This window comes from Piliocolobus tephrosceles, chromosome 3, assembly GCF_002776525.5.
Source record: "Piliocolobus tephrosceles isolate RC106 chromosome 3, ASM277652v3, whole genome shotgun sequence".
Lineage (NCBI taxonomy): Eukaryota > Metazoa > Chordata > Mammalia > Primates > Cercopithecidae > Piliocolobus > Piliocolobus tephrosceles.
This window is the reverse complement of record NC_045436.1, coordinates 41,891,071-41,912,306: the sequence shown is the minus strand read 5'-3', so window position 1 is coordinate 41,912,306 and position 21,236 is coordinate 41,891,071. Positions and strand designations below refer to the sequence as shown.

Sequence of the window (21,236 nt, the reverse complement as noted above, 5' to 3'; positions counted from 1 at the left end):
TTATGTTTATTAGTTGGGATTTGAATTACATAAAAATCTTTATGTGCTAATCTCCCAGTAACTAAACACATAAGAATTACAGACAGTGCTGGGTTCTTAAAATCCTTTCTTGGACAAAGATAAGCATGCATGACCCAATTTGGCAGGTGGGCCATGTCTTACTGATAGAAGTGCCAAACAGTTATTAGCATGTCAACAGTAATACAGATGAAGGCATTCTACCTTCCTATGTGTGTGGTTCTATGGCCATTATCCTGACTATTCTGCCTCCTTCCAATTAAGGGGATGCGCCTGACAGTATGTCATTACCTCATTTATTATGATTGCAAACATTTATGTCAAAGCTGGTCCAAGGCCTAGGTGAGGTGATACCCACTGAGAGAAATCTCCCCCTGTGCTTTTGGGACATGGCTGCTATGTCTGAGCGGCAGTGAGTTCCAAACCAGTAGGTCATCCAAGAATCTAAGCAGGAACCTTTATACTTTTTAAGGTGCAGGAGCGAGGTAAAGATTATACTTTGTCATCATATGTAAGACTTCTTAAACTGAATTGCGCAGTTCACACTGAAGGAGAGGCTGGTGCCTGACACCAGTATGTGTGACCTCCACATAGACTTAAGTTGACAGGAGTGAGAGTGGGAACAGTGTGCTGTTTGGAATGTTTTTTAAAATGTATTCTTGCAGATTTTCTAAACCCTTGTTTAGAAACATTTCAATTGAATGGTAAAATCTAGCTGGGTCCTAATGTGTTTAGAAATTGAATCTTGCCCCAAAGTTTAGTCTTAATAGATATATTAAGTTGGTGCAAAAATAATTGTAAAACCCACATTTAAACTTTTGCACCAGCCCATATAATGCAGAGGCCACATCCCATGTATAACCTGGGACTGAATAAATTCTAGGAACCTGAGGTCCGTATATAGTTGTATTAAATATATTGACTGTTTTCTTCTTTATAATGACAAAATGTTCACGAAAAGAAAATAACCCTAAAGAATAGTCATCAAAATTTTATAGAAATGTTTCTGTGTAGGGGATGATGGGTATCTATCTGTTTTTTATTTTTTAAACCTTCTTTCAAGAGCTGTTTTGTGTTTGCTAACATTTCTACAAGGAATATAATGTGTATTCATTATCACCTTTGTAACATGAATAAATTGTAATTTGGGAAAAAAATGTTTATCAATTTAAAAAAAAGCAAAGTGTTCCTTTAAATTGTAGAAACAGTAATTCAGTATGAAGACTGATAGCAATCCGCCTCTCTCACCTTCAGTGCAGCCTGTCCTAAAATGCCACCATTGACCACTTTCAAAACATGAATTTGCTTTAGGCATTTTATTTTTATTAGAGCTGAAATGGAAATGGAAAAAAGAAAATATTGGATTCTCTCTTAAATATGTAAGCCATTCCTGTAAATATGTGTACTTGGAATAGGTTTCACATGATTCTGATAAATACGTATACATGCCTTCAAGAGATATGTTCTTCATTGTGACTAAAATTCGCACATTTCCTTTTGGAGAATGAATAGGTCCATGGCTTATTTTTTTATTTCTAGGAAAAGTTATGCTTGTAATCCCAGCACTTTGGGAGGCCGAGGCGGGCGGATCATGAGGTCAGGAGATTGAGACCATCCTGGCTAACATGGTGAAACCCCGTCTCTACTAAAAATCCTAAAAATTAGCCAGGCGTGGTGGCAGGCGCCTGTAGTCCCAGCTACTCTGGAGGCTGAGGCAGGAGAATGCTGTGAACCCCAGAGGCGGAGGTTGCAGTGAGCCAAGATCTCGCTGCTGCACTCCAGCCTGGGCGACAGAGCGAGACTTCGTCTCAAAAAAAAAAAGAAAAGTTACTGTAGTCTACCCAGATGACTAGGGGTCATGGCTTGTATTCCAAAAGAAAAATATCCTTCATGTTGGAAATTTCATGAGATGATGAGTCAATTAGTTCTAAATGTGTTTACTTAGTTTAAAGTTTCACCGGTGTCATTTAAGGAAGACTCGTTTTTATCAGGGTTCTCACTATCCCAGGGGAGCAAATCCTCTTCTTGGGGATCCTTAGGTCTTCGAGACTGCCAGTGGTACATTTACTATATTTTGATCTTCTGTGCTGCTAGTAGGACCCAGTGATTTTTAAGGGAGGGCTTGAGGCTCAGAAAGAAGGGTGAAAAGAGAGGAGAAAAGGAACTTCAAGAAGTTGTTACCAACATTGAAGGAGGAGGAAGAAGAGGAGAAAGAAAGGAATGTTGTGTACGGAGTATGCCTTATTGTTGACATAGAGTATATTTTATTAATGTTAGTCTAGGCATTTATTACTGAAATGTAAACTTTTTGTTTGCATGTGAGCAAGGGACACATTGAAAAAAGGCTTTGGCTTTTTACTGAGTGAAGAGTATTTGTAGACATTTGGGTTATGAAAGTCAACATTACAGCTATATTTGGAGAAGTGTATTCTTCTGACTTCGGAAATCGCATGCTGTGTTTTCCAAATGTTTGCAGGTGCAAATTGATGAAAGTGCACCTGGAGTGTTTTTAAAGGTTTGCAAACCAGAAAACAACATTTTATAATTGGGGATATATGTTCACACCATGAACACAATAGTGATTCAGCTTTGGCTTAATCAGGAGGGGATCACCTGATGTAGATGGGGAGAAGGTTGATGTAGTGAAAATGTCTGTAATGCCATTTGGTTCTGAGAGTATTATCAAAGTTATTATTCCTTCTGTTGGTCTTTGTGAAATGAAACACTGGAATAAGCAGGACACTGCTGTTGCATCCCTAGTTAGTGGCACTGAAGATGCCTGTGGGTGGAGTAGGTAGTTCTGGAGTGTGTTGTACTTTATAAAGTCTGATTGATAAAGATTGTCAATATGCTGAAATCTTTTATGCAAAAACCAAAGTCGGCTATGTATCACTCTATTTAGCGTATAGAGTGCTACCGAAATCAATATGGTATGTCCCACTGGAACTTGGGAAAGGGGTCTAAAAATGTTTCCTGAAATAAAACCTAAAAAAATTTTAGAAAAACAGAAACTATACCAATTTGGTATATTTCAGAAAAGAACTTTTTTCTTCTTTTAGTTTTAGTTGTAAACCAAAGTTGTAGTTGTTTTTTGAAAAGCCAATGCTGAGTCAGGGCCTGAACCTGTGGGACAGGTGACCACTGGCAGGGGAATGTCTCCTGTTCCCTTCTTCCCTCTCTTTTCTCCTGGTGGCCTTTCTCTAGTCTCCTGTGACATGGTAGAGAGGGCCTCATACTGATAGGTCGCAGCAGGACTCCAAACAGGACCCTCCCTGTGCCCTAATGTCAGCCTCTTGCATCTGTAATGCATTGGAAATCACTTTGAGGAATTTCAGCTATTCAGCAAAATCTGCCCGGAAGAGGAAGTACATGCATGAGGGGTACTTTGTTGGAAATAGAAAGAAGGGGTCAAAGCTAGCAAGACAGGAAGTAGCTGTTGGCCATGAGACCTGCTCTGGGAATAAGGCCTGATTCTGCCACTGACTAGTGGTGTGAATATGAGCAAATCTTTAACCACGGGGCCTCAGTTTGCTCAACTGTGAAATAATGGGCTTGGCCTAAGGGGTAAGTAGTATACTTTCCAGCTTCAAGATTCTGAGTTTTAATGAACCAGAACAAACATGAAACTGTAGAATATTTCCAGCCTCAAGCCTGAACCCGACTGGTATTTTACTGTCAGACCCTGTCGTCAATTCTAGTTAAATTTTCTAGAAAAGACCCATATTTAGTCATGGCGATTCAAGGACAGAGAGCTGGAAAAGGTTTTCAGTGCTCTCTCTGTGTACTGTTTACGTGGTAGCTACTCTGAGGTAAAGTTGTAGGTTGAAGTTCAGGTTGCCTTGGAGCGAACCTAGTCAAACAACCCCAAGGTGATCAGGGTTTGCTTAAACCTGTAGACTCCAAAGCTCTAAGTAGTATTTGGCCATTTCGTAACTATGCTATTTTAGAAAGAAGACTGGACATTTTATTTCTGTCCCTCCTTTCTATGTTAACTTAGGAGAGCCTGCGTTGATTTCTAGCTGTCTTCTGGAAATACCTCTGTCTGCATATGGATAAGTATAGTTCTGTGAAATAAGACATCAGCACAGAGGACATACTGTGAATGGGGCTTGGTATGGCTGGGTGATGTTGGAGGCAGTGGAACACAGTGGTCAAGACAAGTACAGTGGAGTGAGGGAAGTGGGTTCAAATCTTTGTCAGTCAAGCACTTGGCATAATGTCAGGCATGTGGCAAGTACCCAGAAGTTGCAACTGTTATTATTTGAGAACATAGGAATATACAAACATAATCTTCCTGTCATAATAAAGACCAGTTAACTCGTTGGTAGAAACATCTTTCTAAAAAAGAATTACTGGAGCTGGATGCAGTGACTCACACCTGTAAACCCAGTGCTTTGAGAGGCTGTGGTGGGAGGGTCACTTGAGACCGGGAGTTCGAGATTAGCCTGGCTGACAGAATGAGATCCTGTCTCTACAAAAACTTTAAAAATTACTTGGTTGTGGTGACACGTGCCTGAAATCCTAATTACTTAAGAGGCTAAGGCAGGAGGATTGCTTGAGCCCAGGAGTTCAAGGCTGCACCAACCTGTGATTGTACCACTGCACTCTATCTTGGGCAACAGAGCAAGACCCTGTCTCTGAAAGAAAAAAAAAATTAATGAGGGAAAAAATGCAAATTGTTTTTTCCTCTGTTCTCATAACACAACAATCAACACAGAAAACGTCCGTGCCCAGATGTGTGGGGGTTTTCCCTACACACCAAGCAAGCAGTCAGCTCTCCAGCCAGCGCCAGCTAGGTGACCTCCCATTCAATTCCAACACCTGGAGGTGGTGCCAGATGCCACAGATTGAGGGCTTAGTCCCCAAGACTGCCCCCTTTTCAGATGCTAGTCGCGAATCCGGGCTTCTAGAAATTCTGACTGACTGGCTTCCACTTGGGGTTCCCACAACCCCTGCTTTGGTTTCGATTAATTTGCTAGAGTGGCTCACAGAACTCGAACACATTTACCGATTTAGTATACAGGACATTGTATGCTTTGGGAGGCCACAGCAGGCAGATCACTTGAGGCCAGGAGTTTAAGACCAGTCTGGGCAACATGGTGAAACCTCATCTCTACTTAAAAAAACAAAAAACAAACAAACAAACAAACGAGCTGGGTGTGGTGGTGCATGCCTGTAATCCCAGCTACCCAGGAGGCTGAGGCAGGAGAATCGCTTGAGCCTGGGTGGCGGAGATTGCAGTGAGCCAAGATTGTGCCACTGCACTCCAGCCTGGGGGACAGAGTGAGCCTCTGTCTCAAAAAAGTAAAGTGAATGAATGGATGATATTGCTAGGGATACAGATAAAGAGATGCATAGGGTGAGCTATGGAGGAAGGGGTGTGGAGCTTCCATGCCTCCCCTTGGTGTACCACCCTCCAGGAAGCTCTGTGTTCAGCTCTCCAGAAGCTTTTCATACCCTATGGAGACTTCATTGGATGGGCATGACTGACCACAAAGCGGAAATATAATTGTACATAAAGGGTCTGATCTAATGCTAATGGACTGAAAGAGAAATCCAGCAACACCTGACTGTTCAGATTCTTCTTGGCCTCTCTGTGCAGCATTCCCTCCTCCAGAATATAGAGCAAGACGCCTTCTGAAATGGAGGTCTTATGACCTAAAGTCAGACAAGGAAGGTCAGAGGATTTATTTTTTTAATAGAAGATTCGAAAATAAAATCTGATTAAATTTAAGTCAAAACAACATCAGATCGTTACACATCAAATAATTCATTCCAAAACTAAACAGATGACCAAGATGTGTGTCATCTCTAAAGATAATACTGATTTGCCAATTCTAGAACCACTGCATGGATGTAAACAGGTAAAACTGTCTTTAGGTATAGACAGTACCTGATACACCCTCACTTGTATCAAAGGTTGTGTGCTACTTTTTCTTTTAATATAAATAATTAATAGGCAAGTCAGGAAGGCCAGTTCTTTAATGCAGGGGAAGATACCTGCCTTGGGGAGAGCAGAGAGAGATTCTGTTTTCTGAGGCCTGCTTCTAAGGTCTAAAGCATCCCAACATTATAATGAGAGCTGTGACAGTGATGAGCCAGTAACCATAAATATGTATGTGAGTATGTGTGTGTGTATATAAAGGAATTCAGGGAGAGGAAGTGTGATATCATTACATAGATAGATACTGTGGACTTACAGTATTTATTAATTCAGTTCAATCAAATGCTTCAGGTTTAAGTTGTGTGCTAAAGCAGAATTTTCAGAGACTGTCTTATATCCTGTTATTGGCAAAGTATTTCTGGCAGAAGTGGTGCAGTCGTTTCCACATGTGGCCCCTGGTAGCAGAGCGTGAAGGACTTGGGGAGGGATTTGTATAAATGGCTGAGTCCCATGGGCATAAACATCCGTTGTGTTGTGTCTGAGGAATCTGTAACTCTGAACAGTAGTGCCAGACTGCTGTTTGTGCTGGCACTCTTAGGAGACCCAAGTAAGCAAGCACTTCCTTACCTGGCATGCCTACACGTGGAGTGTTTTTTGTCATTGGATTGTCAGACTTGAGTTTTTCTTATGTTGTAAATACGTAGGTGCTGTGAAAAAATTTTCACCCTGGGGGGAATAAAAGTTTTGAATAGATGTAATCTCTTGGTTCTCAATATTGCTTAAGATAAGTTCATCTCTCCTAGAACAAAGGCAGTGAGAGGTGTGATGTCAGGAAAGTTGGGAGAGCTGGGTAATCTTAGAAGGAGACCTGGACACTGAGAGGAATTTACATCCATTCAGTGGTTCTAGAATTGGCAAATCAGTATTATCTTTAGAGATGACACACATCTTGGCAATGTAGAACAAGATAAGCTACACTTTATCTTCTAGAATTCGATTGCCAAAATCACAGGTCAGAATTTTAAAGTAAATAGTTTTACTATTTCCTCTTCTTGTAGATCTAAAAACAGTGTCCCTTTAAGTCATTCCTGGTGTTTCAGAGAGATCATCAGAGCATGGCTTTGCATCCAAAAAAAAAAAAAAGGCTTCAGAACTGGGGCATTGGAAGACAAAGTAAATGCATATAAAGGTAATGTATTCTCAGAACATGTAGAAGGGGATGGTGAATTTATGTAGCTATTCCCCATTTTACTCTTTCTAAACAGATAGAAGATAGTACTAGCTGGTAGTATTTTTCCCTAAGAATTAAATGTTGTTTGTTTCATAAACCTATAATATTTTTATAGTTTGGCAGCAGTGACTTTGGAATGAAAGCCAACTTCAGATGCCAACTCTACCATTTTGAAACCGTAGAGACTTGTGCTAATTGTTTAATTTTTGAGCTTTGCTGATTTGTAAAATGTGTAGAACAGTATCTTACCTCAAAGCCTGCTGAGACTACTAAACTGCTTATGAGAAAGCTTGCTACCTAGTAGGTGTTTATTAAATGTTAAATGTATTAAATGAATTAGGAAGTATTTTATATCCAAAATTTCAGTGCTAGAGTACAGAAATAAATACAGGAAACAATTGTTTGATTCCGGGTTACTTGGGAATTTTGTAAAGGTGCTCCATTTGTTACTTTTCTTTAGTCCATTGCTTGATGTCCTTTTCCATAGCACTTTAGAATAACTTGGCTCAGAGCGCTGAATTTGGGGAATATTCAAGACCCCAAGAAATTAGTGCCCTCTAAAATAGCAGTTGAGTGGAGTCATGAGGGTCTGAATTCATTTTTATAATTATTTACTGTTGCAATTATATTATGAATACAAATAGCTACCATTTATTTCTGGCTACTGTGTGCCAGGCACTGTACTGAACACTTTATAAACATTATGTCACTTAATCCCTATAGTACAAGCATAATGGTTCTCATTTCACACCTGTAATCCTAGCACTTTGGGAGGCTGAGGTGGGCAGATCATGAGGTCAGGAGTTAGAGACCATCCTGACCAACATGGTGAAACCCCATCTCTACTAAAAATACAAAAATTAGCTGGGCATGGTGGTGCACGCCTGTAATCCCAGCTACTTAGGAGGCTGAGACAGGAGAATCGTTTGAACCCAGGAGGCGGAGGTTGCAGTGAGCCAAGCCGAGCTGAGATCACGCCATTGCACTCCAGCCTGGGTGACAGAGTGAGACTCCACCTCGGGGGGGAAAAAAAAAAAACGTCTAACCTGACCTTCCATAGCTGTTAGGATTTAAAAGCCAGGATAGTGCTATCTTAGATGAGCATCTGTGATTTGCTGCCTGTGTTAATCGGGATGATAGCTTAGCTTTCTGAAGTGCTAATACAGGTTGAGTATCCCTTCATGGAAATGCTTGGGACCAGAAGTGTTATGAATTTCAATTTTTTTTTGATTTTTGAATATTTGCATTATATGTAATAGTTGCGTATCCCAAATCTGAAATTCAGAATGCTCCAATGAGCATTTCCTTTGAGTGTCATGTCAGCGCTCAAAAGTTTCAGATTTTGGAGTGTTTCAGATTTCAGATTTTTGGATTTGGGGTGTTCAGCCTATACAACATAGAACTTATTGAGGGTGTGGTGTGTGTTTAGAATCTTTGACATATTTTATACCTCATTAGGACTTGGCGAGGTTCAAGAAATTGATTATATATGTACAGTGCCAAATTTTATGAAATAATTTTTCTGGTGTTTTTTTTCCCCTTCAACTTTTAAGTTCTGGGGGTACATGTACAGGATGTGCAGATTTGTTACACAAACGTGTGGCATGCTGGTTTGCTGCACCTATCAACCCATCACCTAGGTATTAAGCCCAGCATGCATTAGCTGTTCTTCCTGATGCTCTCCCTCCTCCTTCCCCACTGACAGGCCTCAGTGTGTGTTCCCCCATGTGTCCATGGTTCACATCGTTCAGCTCCTACTTATAGGTGAGAACATGCATTTTATTATTTATTATTATTATTATTATTATTATTATTTTCTTTGCATTACTTTGCTGAGGATAATGGCTTCCAGCTCCATCCATGTCGCTGCAAAGGACAGGATCTTGTTCATTTTTATGACGGCATAGTATTCTGTGGTATATGTATATACATCACATTTTCTTTATCCAGTCTATTATTGACGGGCATTTGGGTTGATTCCATGTCTTTGCTATTGTGAATAGTGTTGCAGTGAACATACACATGGTGTGTATCTTTATAACAGAATGATTTACATTTCTTGGGTATATACCTGGTAATGGGATTGCTGAGTCAAATGGTATTAATATTTCTGTTTCTAAATCTTGGAGGAATCACCACGCTGTCTTCCACAGTGGTTGAACTCATTTGCACTCCCATTTTCTGGTGTTTTGATATTGACTTTTGTTCATCCGAGACAAGTATAAAATAACAGTGGAATACCTATATCTAAATCATTGTTTCTTAGTCTTGACTATACAAAAGAATCACCTGAGGAGCTTTAAGATGTAAACCAAAGAAAACAAAACAGACTCCAAAGCTTGGTCCTCATTCCCAGATACTCTGATGTGAGCTGAACAGTGCCTTAAGTCTTCTGGAGACCAACCTGGGTTGGGCCCAGCCCTGAGATTTGGACTGAGGTGCTGGGAAGGACTGAGATCAGTCCTCTGCAGGGTCTCATTTTGCTTAGTAGTCTGGCTCTGCAGTTTGTGGTGGCCTCCACACCTCACCCCTCCACACCCTTTCCCCAACACCCTCACTTCAAACTGCAGGAAAGAGGTGGGGCAGTTTTCAGCATTTGCACCATTCCAGTCAGTATGATCCTCTGAGAGGGTCTGTTTGGAAGGTTATCATCTGTCCATCACCAGTTGTTGGGATATAACTTTTTCTTTGCTAATTTATGCTTTGGATATACTGGCTGTGTGTGTGGCTTGGTTTTCTATTCTGGGACATCCTAGAGGCATCTGCCATGTTTGTAAACATCAAACATATTAGTAGGTAAGCTGGGGAGCTGTTTTAAATGTCACAGGTGCCATTTTTTTTTTTTTTTAGTGGAGTCTTGTTTCCTGGCTTTTCTTCTCTCCTTCACTGTTATGGGACTTCTCAACTTAACTGCTCTCCTGTTCCCACCACCCCACAGCCTTCTTACATCTGAACAATGACACATGGCAGTAAATCCAGCTGTGGATGATAGTCCAGGCAGCAGAGGGGTTTTCAGGCAGATAAGTAGTTCAGTGTTGGCCAGATGGGCCTATTGGAACACAGATTTTGTGGAAACATGCTGTTAGCAGGTTACCAGTTGGAGCAATAAATTAAATTTTCACTAGCACATATTTGTCTACAGTAACTTAAATCATTTTTTTAAAATTTCATTTACACATGAGGGGGCAGTATGGGACTATAAAAGCAAATGTTCTCTTTGAAATAGCTTATTTTTATTGGTATGTAATAGTTTTAAGGTGCGAACTTTTAGACTGTGCAATTAAAACTGCAACATCGTTGTTAGTTGTTCAGTGATACGTATATGTAAGTGATACACCCTCACTTGTATGGAAGGTTGTGTCCCACTTTTTCTTTTAATATAAAAAATATAAAACAGACATTCTCATAGTGCTTTTTGTTTTAAAATTATACACGTGCAGAATGTGCAGGTTCTGGGATACATGTGCAGAACGTGCAGGTTTGTTACATAGGCATACATGTGCCATGGTGGTTTGCTGCATCCATCAACCTGCCCTCTAGGATTTAAGCCCCTCATACATTAGGTATTTGTGGGTTTTATATTCATGTTTTGTTTAAAGCTAACTGACTTTCTTCCTGTTTTCTGCTTCCACCTGAGGAACGTCAGCCCTTTAGAGATGCAGCTTCTATTACGTTGATATCTCTAATGTATTTTACTTTATGACTTTATTGAAGGATGAAGGGCCTGCAGCGTTGCTGGAAGGAAGCCTCTAAACTGGGATCTTGCAGCTGTGGAGGGTCTATTATCAATCACCTCTGTATGATATGCTTTCCTTTGTGGCACAGATTGCTTTTCTCAAAATTTGCTAAGCAAAGGAGCAGCACATTTTAATTAATGTTATTATTACTGATCTATGAATGACATTGTAGATAAATCAAGGTGCTAATATTCTAGGTTTCATAAATGAAAGGGGAAATAAAAGAGGAGTTAGAGGGTATTAAATGAATTGATAAAATCTAGAAAACATTTTATGAAAAATGTAAATGGGAAGCTAGAAAGGTAATTTCATAAGCATAGGCTATTTTTAAATGTGTAAAAAGTATTTGCAGTCATATGTTTCTGTTTACGTAGTTTGGAAAAAATTGAGGCCAACGTTTTGGTGTAAATATAACCTTCTGTAAAATCTAATGAAATACTTATTTTTAATGTTTTATCCTGGCTGCTTCCTTTGGAGATGAAGGGCTGTGGTACTGTCTATATCAGCTAACGATAGTTTTACTTGTTTAGTTTTGGAATGAATTATTTGATATATAACAATCATATAACAATTTGATACCGTTTTGACTTAAATTTAATCAGATATTTTATTTTGGAATCTTCTGTTAAAAAAATAAAAGGCTATGACCTCTTCCCTTCATTTGAAGGAATGAATTTTGGGCTCTAGCCTGTCTTGAATGAACTCCAGATCAAATGTTGTGGTGCTCGTTTACTGGAGTAACGCACAGGTTTCTGTTCATGGTAAATAATTCCTGTCCTTTATGCTTTGATGGCAGATTTTTCGGACGCCGCCCGATACCACATTCCCTGAGCCGACCTGCCTGTCAGCATCACCCCCAAATGCGCCACCAAGGCAGTCAAAGAGACAAGGCCAGAGAACCAAGAGGCCCGTGGCCGTCTACAATCTTTGTCTGGAGCTGGAAGATGGTAAGATGTTAATGATATTTTTTGCTTGATAGCATGTTGAGAGTATGACATATCATATGTCCTCAGGGCAGGCCACAGTTTTCTGTCATCTGTGTTTTAATTTCTTCTTCCCTTAAGATTATAATTTTGAGATTTACAGGGAGGGTGAAGCTTTTTTGTAAGGGGGAAAACTCAAGTTTCAGTTTTGTGTTTGTCTTTGTTATGCATGGTTCTTTTTTTATTTTTAAAAGGCAGCTTAAATTTCTTTTTCGGGAGACTTGTGTGACCTCCTGTGAGGTTACATAACCCTGAGACAAATGGAAGGGGAACTAAAATTAAAGCAGATCTTTTATGAGAGGAGCGGATGGAGTCTCATGTTAAATGCATCTAGATTAAAGGCACAGTTCACCATCACACCGGAGTTTATGGCTTGTGTGCCTTACTTGCCCCATTTTTCTGACTTGCTCGTCAGGCACAGTGCTTCATCTTATGGCAGGGGTGGCAAGTTGACCTGCCTACCTGGGCCAGGCCTGTGGGAACTGGGCTGCAGTGGAACTCTGGCCAGTGGAAGTTCTCACGTCCTATCTGAGCCACCCTGTTCTAGGTAATCATTGCCATGTGGCTCTGTTGTTTCAGTGTTGCCAGATTGCCCAGTTTTTACAGAGCCTAGAAATTTGAGTTTTCAACACTGATCTATACAAAACAAGACTGGGAGCCGTGCACAGGCCTCCCATTGCTGATTTGTAATCATGTGGTTATTGGTGTGGAGAGTAAGATGATTCTGGTATCCAAACGTGCATTTTCAGTACGCAGCCTAAAGCTGCGACTCGTCTTGTGAGGCCTTCCTCTTATTGAGAACATTTGCTGAATTTGAAAGTAGTCTTCATTCTTCTTCTAGTCCTCTTTGTTTAAGAAAAGAGTCTTTCATTTATTATCCTTGAGCTACCCAGGTTACCTTAGTTGGGAAGTGTGAGATTAGCAGAGTGACGAAGGGGATGAGGATGGGGACAAATACAATGCCTTCATCATAGGCAGCTGCATGCACACATGGCCAGCTGGTTAATATCCAGAGATCCATGCAAGCAGGTGACAACTGTCTTCAGCTTGCCTGACTTAGAGGTATCTCGAGGAAGACTCAGAATGCCTCCTGTAATGACACAGGGGGGCTAAAATGTGGGATTCTTTTATATTGCTTTAAGACAAAGGTACATATGATACAAGTATTAGTTTTACAATTGGATAATTTCCAGAGGAAGGACATGAATCATTACAATTAAGCTATAATTTCAGTACTTCCTTTTAGACACTCATTTCAACTTCTGAACCTAGCTAACTTTTTTCTTCTGTCTCTTTCTCACATTCATTCTTTCTCAGCAGAGTTGTTAATAGGAGTAAAAGTGACTGGTTTGAATTGCACCTTCTCTTACATCTCACTTGTCCTCTGATGGAAGTGTTAATAAATAGTGAAATAAGCAAATGTTGGAAAGTAGGAAAGGAAAAAGAAATCAAGAAGACACAGAATACCTCAAATGGCTCCTTGGCCCTTGAGCAAAATGGAATTGACTCTATTTCATGAGGTAGATGAGTAAGGAAGGACATTTTGGTCTTAGGATCACATCTACCATTTTGATGTTCTTAGCAATGGGATCGTAATATCCAATCACATTTATTTAGTGAATTAACCTTTTGATCATTGGATTGCTAAGTGATTATTAATGTGTTAATAATTAACACATCTCTTATGGGAACATTCAAGCTAGTGTGCAGTCATAGCCTTCCTAACTTGTAGGTGATAAAATAATTCGTTAAAATTGCTTGATTTTTAAGGGAAAAGATTGTCAGATACTCAACTTCTTTAGTCTGGTTTTTATGTTCATTATGTGATGTTTTGTTCTACATTTTGTATTTCGTGAAGTATTTTATAGCTTTATATTCATCCTTGGTTGCAACATTGGGATTTTTTTTTTAAGTTGTCAGAATCAGGAAAACTCTTAAGTTTGGTCATAGTGTGATTTTATCTTATCTTAGAGGTTATATGATAAGATAAAGCAACTTAAAACTGTTATTCTCCCTTGCCCTCAGGTTTTTGTAGTTAAGATTTAGTTGTGCGAAAAAATAGTTATTTCAGAGAGAACAGAATAGGGTCTATATTTTGTCATAGGCTTTTATATTTTACATATTCTAAAGAAGGGAAAGTGAATACATTTATTGGAAAGGAAGCATATAGGGAAAGAATGCTGAAAACAACTATTCATGTTATTGAATGTCACTTAGCATATTGAAAACTTTACTTCCAAAAGAAGATGTATTCTTGTCATTAGGACTTAATTTTTTTTTTAAGTAGCTTGAATCATGTAATGGTCAAAATGACTTGAAGGTTTCAAAAAGTTTAATTTTTTTGTATATTTTTCTTATTGTTAATAGTGAAGTGACTTCCCACGTAAATCTAGTTTGGGTTAAAATATGCGTTATTATAGACAACTTTGGTTGATTATTTTTCCAAATGTTCTAGTTTATATGGGACAGATAGAAAATGTGTATACAAATATGCTTCTCTCTTCCCTGCCCCCGCCCCTTGACTCATTGTAGTATAAGTTTGACTTAATTAAATCCAGGACGAATAGTTTTTGCTTATAAGTTAGGTAGACTATCTGCCAAGATTCGAGGAACTGGACTGGATGACTGGAGATATTCTTCAGCCCTATGATTTGGTCAGAGATTTGGTATTTGAGTGAGGTGGTTTGTGGTGTGTTATTTCTTCTACAATGAGTAGAGTATGAAACTGTGTGATGTCCCAAACAGCCAGTCTTGGAACACACTCGGAATTGGTTTCAGTTCAACATCAGGCAGATCAAAAAAGCATCAGTGAAGAGTCAGCAAGCCTGTTAGCATGTGTCACGGTAGGATGGGCCTGTGGAAAACGCAGCATGAAGCCGGAGGGGAGATCTCTGCTGGGAGACATGTTTTCTGTTATGTTCATTCAGTCTCACCCCCACTCCCAATCGAGAGATGACCAGTTTAACTAAATACACCGAGTGTCTTTTACTTTAGTAAAGACTTCCATTGGCATTGGCGCATTTAGCCGTACTGTGTATGCTCATTATTTTTCTTTGTAATATGTGATTAAATGATATTAAACTTATTTGCAAAAGACTTCAAAATTCTACTTACTTGCTTAAGGTTCTTTATTGATGATTAATATGAACTAAAATGGATATAATATCTGGCTTGTTTTCTTAAATTAGAGCAGCTGTTAAATCTTTGTGAGATTCTCATCTTTTATTATTTTGTTGAAGCCATATTGCTCAGTTTTAATATAACATTTAATCTCACGAACATCAAAGCTGAGTAGATTTGGCTAAGTCAGTTATGAAAAAGCAAAATATGAGGTAGGCTGCTAAGTGCTAAAAAGATTAGAAATCAAAGGTTTGCTTTCATTTCATTTTCAAGTTATATCCTATGTTTTTATTTCTTTAGAACTAGTGAGATGACTCTAAAAATGTTAAATATATGTTATGTGTTTGTTTTCTCCTGCCCCCACTCCAAGTGCATGTCCTTATAATCTCTGACATACAGAGGGGCTGCTGTGTTTATTGTAATTCCCCCAAATACAAGGAAAGTTCAGGAGGCTATATGAGATCAAAGGGATCTTTGTTATTTTTCATTCAAGGCAGAAGAAATTTTAAGCGAAGGTTTGGGGAGTCAGGGAGAAGAGGATTACCATCTGAATCTCTTTCTTCATGCTAGCTCTAATTTTAAACAGAACTAGACATTTACAGAACTAGGTTTTATATGTATCTTCTTGTGTAATTAAGTATTCTTTGCCTGTCTTCTTTTGTAACATGATATAGCAGCTTACTTATTTAGGCAACTTAAAAAAATATGACTTATAGTGAGTTGAAAACAAAATCATCTTGCAAGCCAATTGGCAAGATTTAATAACATTTGAGTGTTGGTCTTACTTGGGTATCGTCGGGTTGGCACTTTCACATTTGGATCACGAATGTGCTAACTGCAGCACATTTTGTTGAGCATGTGTTATTGTAGTCCTACAGCGTGGTAGATACCATGATGAGGATACAGAGCCTTCTCAGCAAAAAGTGAAAATACTGTTGAGCGGGGCAGAGATGGATAAACAGTGACACGTGATCATTTCCTTGTGTCCTAAGTAGGAACATATCTTGATCTAGATGAGTCTCTAAAATCAGAGTAGGACAGATAAGTCATATATAGATGTCCTTTCAGCCTGAGTAATATCAAATTAGAACTTTGAATAATTAGCTAAAATTTAATTGTCACATGTCAACGAGAGCAATGCTGATAATATAAATTAGCCGTCTTAGGGTAGGTTGAAAGAGTCTGGTTTGATTTTGAGGCATGAGCCAGAGAATAGAAAATTAGAAAGCAGGCCACTTTGTGGTCTTTTTAAATGTAGATTTTTAATTCTAAACGATGGAATGCTGTCAGCCATTTGGAAGTTGTTTTTGCCTCTACCATTTATTAGTGGTTTTTATTACACTAAATATGAAAATCAGAATTATACCACGTATCTATTGAAGAGCTTTTGTATGCTCCATATCCTGCCACATACAGTTTTTCTTCTCAAGGAGCTGATTTTCTATTCCTATTCTATTTGTCACTGCAGTGAAATAAGAAACAATGTGGCAATGAGTACCCAGTGCTAGCTCTGAGGAAGGGAAGTCTGTAGGGGAGGCTTTCTGGTTTCCTTAAAATGAGCTGTTTTGGCAGTTGTGTGGGAAAAGGTTTCAGGTAAGGGAAGTAGCGTGACTGAGGCATGGCAGGAGCAGAGAGCCGGAGCCAGGTGTGAGACTCTCTGATTAGAAGGGGACAGCATTGGCGGTTGTGAATGATAGGTGGACCTAATGTGGAAGACTTAGACCCAGGAGAGACAGCCTAGGGGACAGATGGGTGCATTGGAGCCTGGGCTGGGGAGTATGTATCCTGACTCTGTACTCATGGACAAATTGCTTACCCTCTCTAAATCTATTTTATTAGCTACAAAATCAGGTTGGTAATAGTATCTACCACTGAGGATGGTTGAGAAGGTTCAGTTGTTAATGTGTTTAGCCTAATGTCTGGCACATAGTAAGCACTCGAACTATAGCTGCTGCTGCAGGGTAGTACTCTTAAAGCCAGGGAAAGTTGCTTTAGGTTTAAAATGATAAGAGGAACCACTGCATATTTTTCAGCAAGGGAGAAGAGTTGTAACATTTGGAAAATAATATTTAAGAAACTTAATCTGTCTTAATCTGCCAGTAGGAATCTGAAAGGCAGCCACGGTAAAAGGCTGATGAAGTAATTTAGGCTGAGGTTGAAGTGGGCTTGAATTAGCACTAGGAAGCAAAAATAAAATGGATATCTGGGAGAGATGTTAAAGCAAATTAGGGACTTCTGAACTGACTAGATGCGGAGATCAAGGCAGATAAAGTGGACATTATTCACCACAGATTAAGCTCATAGGTAAATCTATCATTGTGTTTATGTTTTTGTTTTTGTCTTCAGTTTTTTCCTTACAGCTTAAAAATAGACCCTCTTTCCATCAAAAGGAAGGAAGCATGCCATTTTGTTATTGCATTCAATGTGTATTCTCATATGTAACTGCTTTGAAAAATAGGTTTAGTAAAAAATGGTGTAGAATATCTTGGTATAAAAAGTATATGTGGAAATAGTGTATATGGAAAGTCAGTGGAAAGAGGGAAATAGTAAGTAGTTACTAAAATGTTCCATCTACTTAGAAAAAGAACAGTCTTATAACCATGAGCAAAGTAGAGCTCATTTTTCTCCAGTTTTTCCTCACAGGTGCATATATCCACGTTCATCCGTAGGCTCGTATTAAGGGGTGGGAGGCCACTCATTCTAGGGAGACCCTTCATTAGAAGCCAAGGATGGGTAGTTCACATTCACGGCAGTGGTGCACCCTGTAACCTCAGTTCCCAAGAGAGCATCTGTAGAATGCCCCTTTATGAGAATGTGTTTTCACAAGTGAATTGTAACTACTCTGTCTTTCCCATGATGTTAGCAGGACATAAACTATGTGGAGGTGTGAGAAGTACCACTGGAAAACCATTGTTGGCATGGATTTTCGTCAACATTCTGTAGCTATTGATGTTTCCTTGTAAATATGCATCAGCTCGATGCAGAATTATAATCAATCCAGGTAACTGAACAAGCAGATCTTTGTCTTAAGATTGGCAGTCTGTCTTTACTCCATTCTTACCAATTTTTTTTTGGAATGGCATTTCATGGGTGGGCTCTGGGTAATAACTTCCCAAGCCTGGAAGCCCCTTGCCATCGCCTCACAGCAGTGTTAGGATTCCTTGACATGGAATTACTGTGTTGTGAAGTTTAAGACCAGGCTTGAATGTGTGACAGTATATGTAGACAGATTATTTCTTAACTCACTTTTACAATGATGAGATCAATGGGTTGGAAAAGGCAGCCAGAAGATTCAGGGCTGTAACTGAGTTGTGGCGTGCCTGGAAATTATGTGGGATGCCTCCCCTGCGTTGGTGTCTCCCCAGAAACCTCCTGTGAGGCTCAGCAACGCCCCCCCCCCCCCCCCGCCACCACAGTGCTAGTGACAAAGTGAAAGGCAACTTCTATTGCTTCCTATGTAATCTTAACTGTGCTTCTGTGTGGGATGAACATTTCCCCCTTTCTCTGGAGGAGGAAAAAAAAAAGCTTATTTAATGCCTTTAAAAAAAATACATAGCTGCTTCTATGGTGAAAATAAGTTCATGGCAGGTAACTCAGATTTACAGAAGAGAGAAAAATTCTTTAAAGCTTGTCTCCCTGTGGAGTGGGTTTTTTCTTCACTTCTAATAGCTTTTATTTTAATTTCTAGTTCCGAATTCAAGCAGCTGTCACTCTCTTTATAGCCCCCTTTGAAACTCTTGTAGCGTAGGAGGTAGCTGGGCTGTCTAAGAAACATCTTTTCAAACCAACCAAAGTATTGTTTATCCTGAATGAAATGGAATTTTAAGGCTGTCAAGAGTGACTGATTTAAAATGTTTTCTTTGATAGCCAGGAAGATGAGCAGAAATCTTGAGGGAGAAGGTGTTTCTCTGTGTGACCAATTCCAAGAAACTTCTGTGGCTCTGAAAACTCTATGGCCCATGATTAAAATGACCACGATCTAAGAGTGTTGTGTGCAATTAATAGAACAAAGCCAACCTGTGGCCAGTTAATTTTTACTTAATGATTTGTTACCAACTGTTGAGGAAAAAGAAATGATGCAAGACTGAGGCAATGCCAGAGAACACTCCTTGTATTTATCATGAGTTGTCTCCAGTTGGCTTTTCTTAGGTCTGGATTGTGTCTTTGCAACCTGGTTCCCTCTGCATGCTCATTCTACCATTCTCTGTGCCCTCCTAAGCTGTATTAAGAAGGGCTACAGGGTCACCTTTAGATGGGGGGGAACCCTTTAAGCCTATGAAAATGAAATTTGGGGTCAGGCTTGGTGGCTCACTCCTATAATCTCAGCACTTTGGGAGGATCACTTGGGCCTGGGAGGTTGAGGCCGCAGTGAGCTGTGATGACACCACTGCACTCCAGCCTAGGTGACAGATGAAGACCCCATCTGCAACCAAAAAAAAAAAGAATTTTGAGACTGGCATTTTGGGTCTACTAATAATTTTTAAAATCACAGCACAAGTTTTTGAGCATGAAATGTGATTATGGTAATGGGTTTTAGTTTTCTCTTTAAAGAGAAATAGTGATTAAGTTTCTGTTTATTATCTTGGCTATTGAAAAGGTATACTCTTTTTCTTAAAATCTTTAGTAGTGTATGCAGGAGCATGATACAAAATTCAGAGAGTAATAACTTTGAACAGTTACCTATTAGCATGTTATATACCAAGTACTGTTATTGGCAATAGTTACTAAACTTAGAAAATATCCAGAACAATCCTATGGGTAGTATTATTATTTCTATTTTATAGTTCAGGAAACTGAGGCATAGAGAAGGCCAATAACTCACCCACATCTGTGACAAAGCTAGGATGGAACCCAGGCAGTCTGATTCCAGGATCTGGGTTCTTAAGTGTTCTAGAGTGCTGAACATAAAGGCAACTGTGAACTTCTCTTCCCTGGAGTCAACAGACACTGCCATTTGTCTTGTGAGTCTTTCAGAGATACTCTGTGGATGTCTTTTCTTTTCTGTTCTGTTCTGTTCTATTCTGTTCTGTTCTTTTCGATGGAGTCGCGCTCTGTCGCCCAGGCTGGAGTGCCGTGGCGTAATCTCCGCTCACTGCAAGCTCCGCCTCCCGGGTTCACACCATTCTCCTGCCTCAGCCTCCCAAGTAGCTGGGACTACAGGCGCCCGCCACCAAGCCCAACTATTTTTTTTTTTAGTTTTTAGTAGAGACGGGGTTTCACCATATTAGCCAGGATGGTCTCGATCTCCTGACCTCTTGATCCGCCTGCCTCGGCCTCCCAAAGTGCTGGGATTACAGACGTGAACCACTGCGCCCGGCCTACTCTGTGCATTTCTAACAATGCTGTTTATTTTTTAATTTTAAGAATGTTTCTTAGTTTTTCCATTTAAAAAAAAAATGGTTAGTGTTGTAAGGGAGTCACAGCTGTGGTCTTGATCCAGGAGATAAAGGAGAAGGAAGAGCCAGAGAAGACTATAGTTTTAAATATGGGACATAAAACACTGTATGTAACAAGCATGGGCCCTCCAGGAGAGAAGTCCAGGCCTATTTTTTATGAGACACGGGGGAGGGAAGTGACCCATTTTATTTCAGTGATACTAAGTACTGCAAAAGCACGTTATTGTAATTTATGCCACCACTTATCTAAATGAACAAACATCTGGTCATAGATTGGTTATAGTGAGGATATCTCAGGTACCTGATACTTTAACAGGCTATTAGAAATTTAGAAAGTGAACACATTTTGGAATTTGATGCTGCCTGAATTTGATATGAGATTTTGCTGTTACTTTTCTGTTTTCTCCTCCCACTTCTCTCCCCTTCTTTATTAAAAATAATTAAATAAATAATATATTCCCATGTTTGAAAATTCAAAAAGTATAAAAAGATACAAAGTGGAAAGATCTATTCCATCCCATTGACTCAGTGCCTGCATCTGTAAGCCAGATCTGTAACCATTGATGTTCATGGGTTGAAGCACATAAAATTGCCATCTTTTAGGTCCAAAATTATCTAATATCAGCAATTTCAAATGCTCCCCCCCCCCCCCATATTATAGGCCACATGTAATCATTGAGAATTTTGTGTAGTTCAACTTGTAGTTTGTTTCTGAAATGCTTCTAGAGTTGAGATGTACATGGAATTGATGATCGGTTATTAGCAAGTTTGTGCCTTGTGAAATTGCTGTTGGTATATGCCAAACATGATTGAATATCATCATTTTTATATGGTTCAACCTATAGTTTCCTATCCTTCTGTAATTCT

General features: G+C 39.4%; 1 protein-coding gene across 1 annotated transcript in view; it reads left to right on the top strand.

Annotated features, from left to right (window-relative positions):
- Nucleotides 1-21,236, top strand: part of ARHGAP10 (Rho GTPase activating protein 10) — a 333,033-nt gene that overhangs the window by 270,627 nt on the left and 41,170 nt on the right. Inside the window, exon 19 of the mRNA XM_023227376.1 lies at nucleotides 11,667-11,817. Coding sequence (XP_023083144.1) covers nucleotides 11,667-11,817 — 151 coding nt within the window. The remainder of the gene's footprint in view (nucleotides 1-11,666; nucleotides 11,818-21,236) is intronic.